The sequence below is a fragment of the Gossypium hirsutum genome, chromosome A10 (assembly GCF_007990345.1).
Source record: "Gossypium hirsutum isolate 1008001.06 chromosome A10, Gossypium_hirsutum_v2.1, whole genome shotgun sequence".
NCBI classification, from domain to species: Eukaryota; Viridiplantae; Streptophyta; class Magnoliopsida; order Malvales; family Malvaceae; genus Gossypium; species Gossypium hirsutum.
In genome coordinates, this window is record NC_053433.1 from 4,250,519 (window position 1) to 4,261,548 (window position 11,030).

Sequence of the window (11,030 nt, forward strand, 5' to 3'; positions counted from 1 at the left end):
CACATCACATAACCCAATACTCCTCTCCTAATCCCTTTCGGACCCCCGTATCACCAATTTGGTTCTCATCTTAACTCCCAACCCCTCTCAACTCCAAAATCATTTCAATATCATATATCATATTTCTTATGAGTTCACTAAGGCCTTTATTCACATATCGCTTTCATATAACATATTTGATATACCATACATATATCACTTTGTTTCATATTACTTTTTCACTTTGAATCACGTAAACACATTCACTACATTTTTATTTCACGTATTCATTTTATTTACAATTCATAAAAATACAAACATAGCATATATTCACAACACTTAGCACTTTAAATTTCAATTCACTATCATTAAGCACTTTACTTTCTTATAACGCTTCACTTAAATATTTTATTTTACTATTTTAGCACACATAGTAACTTTTGAACACTTTATAATTTAGTCCTTAAATTCATGAAAATTAAATAATCATTATTATATCACTTTACACTTCATTTAATTCTTTAATCACAATATTGGTTTCACATAACTCCTTTTATACATTTTACAATTTAGTCATCTCTATAATAATTTCACTATACTGCATCTAGTCAATTATTGATTTATGACAAATAAATAATTTTCACTCTTTATAATTTAATCCTTAGTTTCATGGAATTCACTAATTATTAAATTATTACTTTATCATTTCTTACATTACTAACATTTATTTAATTACATATTCACTACTAAATTTAATATACATATTCAATTATCTTAATCATATATTATTTAATTATTTCATACTAAAATTTAAATAGTCAATTATTCAAATTAAAATAAACTAATTACTTCTATTTCTTCACTTGAACTCAACCTTTCTCTTCCCTATTTTTTTTCTTTTCCATTCTTTCCCTTTTATTAGTTTTTTTCTTCAGCTGATGCTTGTTGTCGTTTCACTCCCAAAAAGTGTAGAAAATTCTATAATTTTCTTTTTATTTTAATTTCATCCTTTTATTTTCAATTTCCAAATCAATTTCAACATTTTTCAACTTTAATTTCCATGGGGATTTTAATCCCAACCTCAAGTCCCTACATATCAATTAAAAATGGAAAAATTACATTTAGGTTCCTTCTCCATAAAATGAGAAAATTGACTTTAGCCTCTATACTTTTTCACTTTATTCAATTTAGCCCCTATCTCAATTTTCCAATTCCTCATTTCAATACATATCCATATTACATTCATAAAAAAACATTTCTTCAAATTTCGCCCCTTTTCAAAAATGATAAAATTGCACCTTTAGTCCTTTAGCTTTCAAAATTTTGCAATTTAATCCTTATTAAATTTTATTAGTCATAATTTTGCTCTAAATACTTAATTCACCTTTTAAATATTTATCCTTTGTCGAAGATTAAAATTTTGAAGCATTAATAGAGGTGACCATTGGCTGGTCCGAGGCTTGGTTCTAAAAAGTTTTTCAAGCCCAAGCTTTTTTTTAGGTCGGCTGACCTCTACCAAAAAGCTCATTTTACTATTCAAAAATTAATAAATATTAAAACATATTTTTATTTGATATTTTATATATTTTAAATTTAAATTTAAATTTAAAAAATATATTTTATTTAAATTTAATTTAGGTGGGGCCATACCAACCTTGACAGATAAAAATCCTTACTCAAGTTCGGCCACCCTTGAACAATTCTAGTTAATCTAATTGGAAAGGTATGGGGCCTTGGGGCCGTTTCCCTGTTCCTATAATGGGATTCGTTGAGGCTTGTACTTTGCACCCACCTTTAGAAAGCCCAAGTAGGCGGCAGCTGTCTTCCTCAACTATTAGTCCATTAAAGTCTTTCTAATGGTGGGCTATGCCTGCTCAACCTCCTTTTGCTCTCAAATCCTGTTCGCTTAACGGTTCTTAGGGTTCTCACTCATTCACTCGGCTCCCTTTTCCCTTTAGCATAAGGTTGGAGAATTAAGCACAAGGAAGAATATGGCTGTAACCTTTGCATCCAGATGCTCCAGGGGTATGTGATATGTTTATTGAAATGATTATTTGTCTGCTTTGATGTTATGCTTTTTTGGTCAATGGTTTCTTAATATGGATATCATCCAATGCATTTCCATCAGTATGAATATAGCCTTGTGCATAAAGTTTTGCTTTTTCTTCAAAAGATTTTCATTTTTATTGATATTAAGGAAAATTCCTTGTTGTTAGCAATGAGTTTGAGGTAAAGGGTTTTAACTATTGAATCTAGGAATTTCTTTGGAGGGATTAGAATGGAGTTTAGTTTGACTTATTGAAGCTTAGGCAAGCTCCATATGAACCTGGGATTTGAATACTGTCTGTTCCTCAACATCATTTATGTCATTGCCACCAACATGAAGTCTTTTGGTGATTCATTAGCATGTGTTCTCTGATTCTTTTCTTACTTACTTATGTTTCTTTTGATGAGCATTGCTTTAAGAAGCCTCTAGTGTCTTGTTCTTGGTTTCACAATTGATAAGTCTCTGTGGGATCTTGGGTTGAGCTGTTTATGAAATGTGGTGGTTCTTTTCCTGTAAGTTAAGTGTACACATTTTTTTGAATCATAAGATTTGAACACCTACATTGTGCTAAATTCTTTTGGGTATCTAGTTTTGTTTCCTTTCCCTGGCTTCTCATTGATTCTATGTCCCATACAGTGGGCCGTTCATTGATAGGTGGTCTTGGAAACAACTTCTCTAATTTACCAAGCACATCAAGTGAGATTACATGTAGCAGTTTCTTGTCTCAGGTTAGTATGGTTTCTTGCATGATATCTCTTTTAAGCTTGTACCGTGATCTATGAAATACGATCACATGGAGCTGATGAAAATCGAGATATATTCTCCCACTTTTTTGGATAAGGTTGATCATTATGTCACTTGTTATTGGCTAAAATTTGAAGCTATGCCTGTCTTTATCATGTAAATGGTTTCAAGAGATATGCCTTGACAATTAAAACGACATCAAGTCTGCAATGAACTTTCCCTGTATTTTGTTGGATTTTATACAGTATGTGGTGTATGTTCAACAATCCTGGCATGGCTTTATGATGTTTGCCTTTGTGATATATCATATTCTATAGGTAATCTCTGTATTTTCTTTATACCCTGCAGCAACAAAGGACTTTTATTCAGATGAGAACTGTTCTTAAAGTAGTGGACAACTCCGGGGCGAAGAAGGTGATGTGCATACAAGCTTTAAAGGGGAAGAAAGGGGCAAGATTGGGAGACACCATAATTGCATCTGTAAAAGAAGCCATGCCTAATGGAAAGGTGAAGAAAGGGAAGGTGGTATACGGTGTGGTTGTACGTGCCGCCATGCAGAGAGGTCGTTGCGATGGGAGTGAGGTCAAGTTTGATGATAATGCAGTTGTTCTTGTTGACAAGCAAGGACAGCCAATAGGGACCAGAGTATTTGGGCCAGTTCCTCATGAGCTGAGGCAGAAAAAGCATGTCAAGATCTTAACTTTGGCAGAACACATTGCCTGAGGCATGAATCCTTCATTGTCCAAGCATTCAGATGTATTCATGATCATGCATGGAGACTGCACAACACTGAAATTAGGATTTTTTTTTTTCATCTTTGTTTTCCATAGAGAATGGAGATTGTAGAGAAAGCAAAAGCAGATTTCATTATCAAATTAATTCCACTATTGCTGAATGTAGTGGTTTCTGACTTTTCTCCCAGAACCTGAAGTGCAAACTTCTAGTTTCCAACATCTTCTCAATCTCCTCAATAGGCAGCCCCTTTGTTTCTGGCACATAGACAATTACAAAGAGTAAGCCTACCACAGAGATGACTCCAAATATTAGGAATGTCCAAGAAGTCCCTATTGCTTCCGTAAGCGATAAAAATGACTGAGCCACGATGAGATTCGAGATCCAGTTAGCAGTTGCAGCAATCCCACCACATACACCTCTGAACCTGAGGGGATAAATCTCTGAGTTGACAATCCATGGTGCAGTTCCCATTCCTGGGGAGAAGAATATGATGTAGAGAGCTAGACCGACCAGTGCAAGCCATCCATATTTGCTCGGACATCCCCTTGTGTACCATAGCCTACTTTCATCATGACAGAGATCCTTAACTGTGTCATTTGAGAGCAGACATGCCCCTGGCAGTAGCTGCAATAACAACAAAAATCCAATCAATGAAGGGAAAACAAATACGAGACTTTGTAAAAATATAGAAATATCATGTGATTTAACCTTGTCTGTTGGTGAAGCACAGAATCCACAATCTGGAGATGAAGCCTTCAAACACTTCATGCAATCCCAAGCACCAGGGTTTGTAGCTGAACTGTAATCAGGACATGTATAATTTGAAAAGTGAGATGTTTGAATCCGGCTAACCATTGGAGAGTGGGATGTGGTCTCATGGAAAACTCCTGCTAGAAGACCAAGTGAAATTGCTACTCCAAACAAACTGATCAGTAGCAGCTTCTTCCTCCCAGTCCTGTCAATGAAGTATATACTTACAATGGAGCCTAAGGCGTTGAGGCCGGCGGTGACTAGGGAAAGGAGAAGTGCTGTTTTGTTAGAGGCAAAACCAGCTAATTGAACAATGGTGGGACTGTAATACATGACTGTGTTTATGCCAACAAATTGTTGGAAAACTTGGAGACCAACACCAGCTATGAGCCCTCTCCTCACTGTTTTGGTTTTCAACAGTTTCATCATGTTTATTTTTGCAGACCCTTCTTCCCTGATTTCAGCCTCAACCGATTCTTTCAAATCTTGAATTTCTTTTTCAACATCATCAGCTGAGTAAATTTTCCTCAATATCACTTTGGCTTCTTCTTCTCTTCCCTGTTGACATTGAATCAATCAAAAGGCTGAAAACATGAACATCGAGTTAACAATTCCGGGTTTTTAGAATACGATCACGTACCTTGCGGAATAGCCAACGGGGTGACTCTGGAAGAAGCAACATGAGAATGAACTGCAAAAGTGCTGGAAGACCTGCAACCCCGAGCATCCACCTCCACGTCCCTGGTGCCTGGAAAAAGAAAAAATGTCATCAAAGTTCAACACCTTAACCTCCATTTCCCTTCCAATTGTTCATATGTTCCATCAGCAGCTTACATTAGTAAAAGCCAAGTTGATGAGGTAAGAGAGGAACTGGCCACCGGTGATAAGAAATCCATTGGTACTAACAAGGGCACCACGGATTTTCGCAGGGGATGCTTCGGAAATATAAAGAGGAGATGTCATTGATGCCATTCCAACGCCAAGTCCCACAAAAACTCGGCCTACGATAAGCAGAGAAGGGTTAGGGGCAGAAGCCATTACCACAGCTCCAATAAAAAACAGGAAATCAGCAATAAGGATTGCAGTTCTCCTTCCGAACCGATCATTCATCCACCCTCCGATCGCAGCTCCTATTATGGCTCCGGCAACTGCCATACTCACTATACTTTCCTGTGAACATGTATATAAAATCAGAACAATTTTAGCCAGCTTAGGAACCAGTACATTAGTTGTCACACGGAAGCCCTAGACATTGTTACTTCACATGTTCTTGTCAAGTTCCCTCATGCTCTGTTTGGGAACTTTAACTTTTAAAATTTTGGATCAACTTTAGGCAATCTTTAAGCATTTAATTGTGGGCCTGTGGGCCTATGGTCCTCCCATTAAGTGAAACCCATTTTTATCACCCCCAGAAAACTCTGACAACAAAACAGACAGTTTCCCTGAATCAGAAAAAAATAAACCAGTGTTTAAGCAAACCACACAATTGCAAGTTAACAAATTTAACAAGCAATTTTTTAGATAAAACCAACCAATTGCTTAACCATTGTCCAAAAATGGACGGATTCACCAAGAAATTCAGAAAAGAAAAAAAAAGGTATACACCAAAAAAAAAACAACAAAAGTAGAAGCAAAAAATTGTAAGTAAATCATGTAACCTGTAAAACAGTTTGTCGATCCACAGACTTGAAATCATCTCTGATGTAAAGCAAAGCACCTGATATCACGCCTGCAATACCAAGAGGTAAAAAAAAAAAAAAGAGACATTTTGAGAACCCAATAAACAAAACAAAACAAAAAACTAAAAGATGCATGTATAAGATTAAGGTTAAGGTAAGGAAGGAAAATGAACCAGTGTCATAGCCGAAAAGAAGTCCACCAATCCCAGCAGAGAAAGCAAGGCGAAGAACATAAGGATTTTTCCATGTCAGAGAGAAACATTCCTTGAAAGCTGAGGCATCAGTGCCTGTATGTACCACTCCTTCCATAGTGTTTTTTTTTTTGCTGTATAAATTAATATTCTACTTCTCCAAACGGACCAAGATGGAAGAATGTTTACATAAGGATATAGAGAACAGAAGAAGACTCAAAGAGTGAAGTTCTTTCTGTGTGTGCTTTCCTAGAAAATAGAGAGAAAATGAAGGAAAAATGGGAGGTGGGAGGATTATAAATTGGGATTATCCAGCAGAAGTCAATACCCGACCGACTTTGTCGTATGCTTGCTTAAGTTCGTAAGCCTTAAATCTTTATCATTTGGACCCTTATTATTATTATTATATCAATCTCTTAATATTTTAATAATTTAAAATAATTCAAAATTAAAATAAAAAATAGCGTTATTACTTATTACGCGATCACAAGATTGATGATCGATGTAAGGCCCAATTTTATGCCCAGGCCCGAATATTAAAACAATATAAACAACAGTCCAATTACAAAGGAAAATAACAAGCCCAATGTAGCCCATGGCCCGAAACAAAAATTAAAACCCAGCCCGGACAGCATTAACATTTTCGGCAGAAAGATGCCCCCAAACCCTAGCGCCGCATGCCTCGCGTGGCCTCCTCGTCTGCCACGCCCAGCTCTCCATGCCACCATGTCGGCCACCTGCTCCTCCTCCACTACCAGCACCTCCATACCCTGCAAGATCAAGACAAAAAACAGGATAGAATAATAGAAAAAGGATGTAAAAATGGGTTATAAAACCCGAAATGAAGAACGGGAAACGGGGGTTTTTTTTTGTGTTTGTTTTCGGGTATTTTAGAAAACAGAAGCTAGAACTAAAAAAAACATAGATCTCAGTACTGAGATAGCAAGCATTCGGGAAAAAGGAAAGGCAAACGAAAAGGTTATCTTTTTTCATACATTTTCTTTCGATTTCTATAAACATATCTATACCTTTCTATTAATATAAACCTAAGATCTATACATTTTAAGACCAAGAATAAATAACAAAAAAATATAAAAAATTTTACCTTTCGGTGGCCGGCGCCGGCACCGGCGAGCCTCCGGTGGCCGTCCGGTGACCCCCCCTTGGCCGGAAATCGCTCCGAGCTCCCCTCTCCTCTCTCCCTTTTCTTTTTTTTCCTTTCAGCTCTACAAATGTTTTTTTTGAAAATTTTTTGACTTTTATAGGGGGTCAAAACGCACCGTTTTGGACCCCCAGTTTAAACAAATAAAACGACGTCGTTTTGAACGCGGGTCGGGTCGACCCGACCCGCACCAGGGAGGATCCGCGTGTTTTTCTTTGAAAGGGCTAATTGCGCTTTTAGCCCTTCCGCTTTTTCGGGAGTTTACAATCAAGCTTTTTCTTTATTTTTAATTTGGCTCCATGGTTTCGCCCCGAATTCATTCTGGCCCCCCATGCTGCGCAGCGTTTTAATACTTGGGTTTATTGCGCTTTTGACCCTCCAAGTTGCACGCGCGTTACAATTAAGTCCCTTTCCTTTGTTTTCATTTTAAATTGGCCCTACAACTTTGTTTTTAATTCGATTTTAATCCTTTTTTTCGTTTATTTTTGTATCTTTATCAAATACCCTTATTATTTTAATATTATTAGTATTATTAGTATTACTATTATTATAATTATGTGCTAGTGTATATTTTTATTACGTATGTGTATACACATATATTTTTTTGTATTTAATATTTTCATTTCACTTTATTTTAATATTTTATTAATTTTATGTACGTTTCTTTTATATTCCAATGTTATTATTATTATTATTATTATTATTATTATTATTAGTTTATGCTTTGTCATATATTTATATATTTATAATATGTATATATACGTACTTATACATACTTAAATATATTTTTCACATTTCATAATTCTTATATACTTACATATATTTATGCATATTTTACATCATATACATACTTATATATTTTATACTCTTAAAAATGCTTTTCGTATATTTCACATATTTTATAATTCACATACATATATTTATATAATCACGATTTGTAAATATATAAATACACATTTACATTTTTTATAATGTTTACCGATTTTATATATATGTACATACTTATCTATGTTTTCATATTCTGTAATTTATATATTTCTTATTTTATGGCTTTAAATTATACATGCATATATATATATATATTTTTACATAATTGTATTTATTGTCATCATTGTTATTTGATGTATGTTTATTTATCCATGTACACTAGTGCTTTTTATAAAATGTTAGTTCTATTTATTTAGTTGTATGCTTTGTTTATGTAATCGCCTCGTCATTTCATTTTGCCTATTGCATTGTTGTTACTCATTTTACTTTGCTCACCTTGTTGTATTCGTTATTGTTTTGTCAAGCATCGACACTAAACACCAAAAGGAAAATTTTTCTAAATAAGGTAATATTTCGCGTTTGGAAACTCGAGAAAACGTGCCCTAACGTGCTGGGTTTCGATTTCTCGTTTGACTAAATAGCCAAATATCCTCTTAAAGCTTCAAAGTATGGTTTCATTAAACTATAAGGTGATCTTGGTTTCGATGGTTAGAGTATCGTGTCCTAACGTGCTGGATGTGATATTCCTTCGGAGCAAGAGAATCTTATGTTTCAATTCACGATATCAGATTTTCTTTTAAGGATCGCATTTTTTAAAACTCTTCAAATTTTCAATTTTCGACACTAAGACACTAATTAATCAACTAGGTACCAATTTTGGGCGTATCGAGGGTGCTAATCCTTCCTCGTACGTAACCGGCTCCCGAACTCATTTTCTGAATTTCGTAGACCAAAATCGTTGTTTTAATAAAATTAAATCATTTATTAAAAACAACCACTTTTTGAGGTGACCCGATCACACCTCGTCAAAAAAGGATTGGTGGCGACTCCCGTTTTCATTCTTTTTTAAATCCAAGTCGACCCCATTTTCATCCAAAAAATGGTGTCAACAGCTTGGCGACTCCGCTGGGGAGAGTAAGAGAGTCAAGCCACGTGTTGATTATTTCTTGTCTTTTTATTGAAAGTGGAAAATTCGATTTGAATTTACGATCCTTTCATTGCATCTCTTTTGTTTTGAGTTATATTTTTATCGTGTTCTGTATTTTATTTTATACCTCTGCACATTCCATTGCATGACCGTTGGTCACACCTTTTAAGTGGGAGTGAGAAACTACGCCTTCGTGAGGTTTTCACCTCCGCATGGGATAGTGAATCGCTTCCGGGATACATCCGTACCTATGTCTTCGTGAGATCTTCATCTCCGCATGGCCATAGGGAAATGTATTCCCCTGAACTGAACTCGGTCCATATGAGCCTATAATGGGTGAGGATCGAGGAATCTGCTGGTTCAGGTACCCTTACTTTAGAACCAAACCACATATAGCGAGCCATAAGAACCCACCGAGATAGAGCTATTCCAAACCTTAGTGCTTACCGAATAGATGCTTTGTTTATTATTGTTTACTTTAAATCCTAGCTCTGATTTGCTTTGTTTGTGATCGCATGGCATTTTCATTTCAAAAGAGGTGTCGATTCACGTTCAGTATAGATAGAAAGCTTATCATGGAAAAGAGGTTTCTTGATAAAGTAGAAGACAATGCAGCTGTACGAGTGTGGGCTGAAACGATGTGGAGAGAGAAAGGCGACAGTCTTGCAGAAGGGTACGTATCAGAGTTATGGGACTTCACCCGTATCAGCGTAATCCAAAATGATCTTCGAGAAATGAAGGAAATATGGGATCAATGGGACGACGGGACCAAGCAGATGTTTACTGTGACTACGGGGACTTGCCTTACTTACTTGGTGTCAAAGTGGACAAGCATTTATTCCGAGCCCTAGCCCAGTTTTGGAATCCTGCTTACAGTTGTTTCACTTTTGGGAAAGTGGACTTGGTGCCCACCGTGGAAGAATATACGACCTTGCTTCGGTGTCTAAAGATTCAAATTGACAAGGCCTACTCTAGAACTGCTAGTGTCCCAACATTATTAAAAAATTGATGAGTATTACGGGGATGAGCGAACAGTGGGTCGCTGCCCGAATCCAACAGAAAGGAAACAGTAAATGCGTTCCTTGGAAAAGCTTGCGAGATTTAGTATTAGCACACCCTGATGTGAAGAAAAGAGTGGATGTCTTCGCTCTAGGTATCTATGGTTTGGTAATTTTCCCTAGAGCTTTAGGGCACATAGATGAAGCTGTCTCTGATTTGTTCGATCGGCTTAGCAAAGGAGTCACGCCCATCCCGGCAATCTTAGCAGAAACCTTCAGATCTCTAAGCGCATGTCGAAGAGCAGGGGAAGGAAGGTTCATTGGATGCGCACAGCTACTATTGGTGTGGTTCCATAGTCACTTTTGGAAGGTGGAAAATGTCTCTTATCGAGTCTTCTCAGAAGGCTATTCCCCATTGAAGGAACAGGTTGCTACACCAAGACGAGACGACATCACGGAAGAGAAGTGGATGACAATTCTCCAAAATCTTCAGGAGGACGACGTTGAATGGAAAGCTCCTTGGATGGTACCCGACGAGATCCTGTATCGATGTGGTGATTTCGACTGGGTCCCTTTACTCGGAATTTGGGGAGCTGTCGGTTATGCCCTTTACTCGTATTAAGACAATATAGATCGAGACAGTTCATACCAGCAACACAAGGGCTGGCTCAATGTGAGTTTTCTTATAAGGATGAAAACTACAAGAGAAAAACTCGAGAAATATCTAACGCTTGGAAACAGGTTCACCGAATGAAAATATTTACCATAGGAGCGATGGCAACTTCAGAATATTATGGGTGGTGGAGTAAAAGAGTCAATGACAACATCCC

General features: G+C 36.6%; 2 protein-coding genes across 2 annotated transcripts; one reads left to right on the plus strand and one right to left on the minus strand.

The window, feature by feature from the left end:
- Window positions 1-1,678: 1,678 nt before the first annotated feature.
- LOC107901368 (50S ribosomal protein HLP, mitochondrial) lies at window positions 1,679-5,592 on the plus strand. Its single transcript, XM_041079626.1, has 3 exons — window positions 1,679-2,004; window positions 2,663-2,754; window positions 3,119-5,592. Exons 1-3 carry the CDS (start codon window positions 1,971-1,973, stop codon window positions 3,491-3,493), a joined length of 501 nt encoding a protein of 166 aa, XP_040935560.1. The 5' UTR covers window positions 1,679-1,970; the 3' UTR covers window positions 3,494-5,592.
- Window positions 2,976-6,465, minus strand: LOC107900014 (probable inositol transporter 2). Its single transcript, XM_041079625.1, has 6 exons — window positions 6,108-6,465; window positions 5,914-5,984; window positions 5,090-5,425; window positions 4,896-5,003; window positions 4,214-4,813; window positions 2,976-4,129 (listed from the first exon to the last, which is right to left on the minus strand). Exons 1-6 carry the CDS (start codon window positions 6,241-6,243, stop codon window positions 3,641-3,643), a joined length of 1,740 nt encoding a protein of 579 aa, XP_040935559.1. The 5' UTR covers window positions 6,244-6,465; the 3' UTR covers window positions 2,976-3,640.
- Between the last annotated feature and the right edge of the window lie 4,565 nt (window positions 6,466-11,030).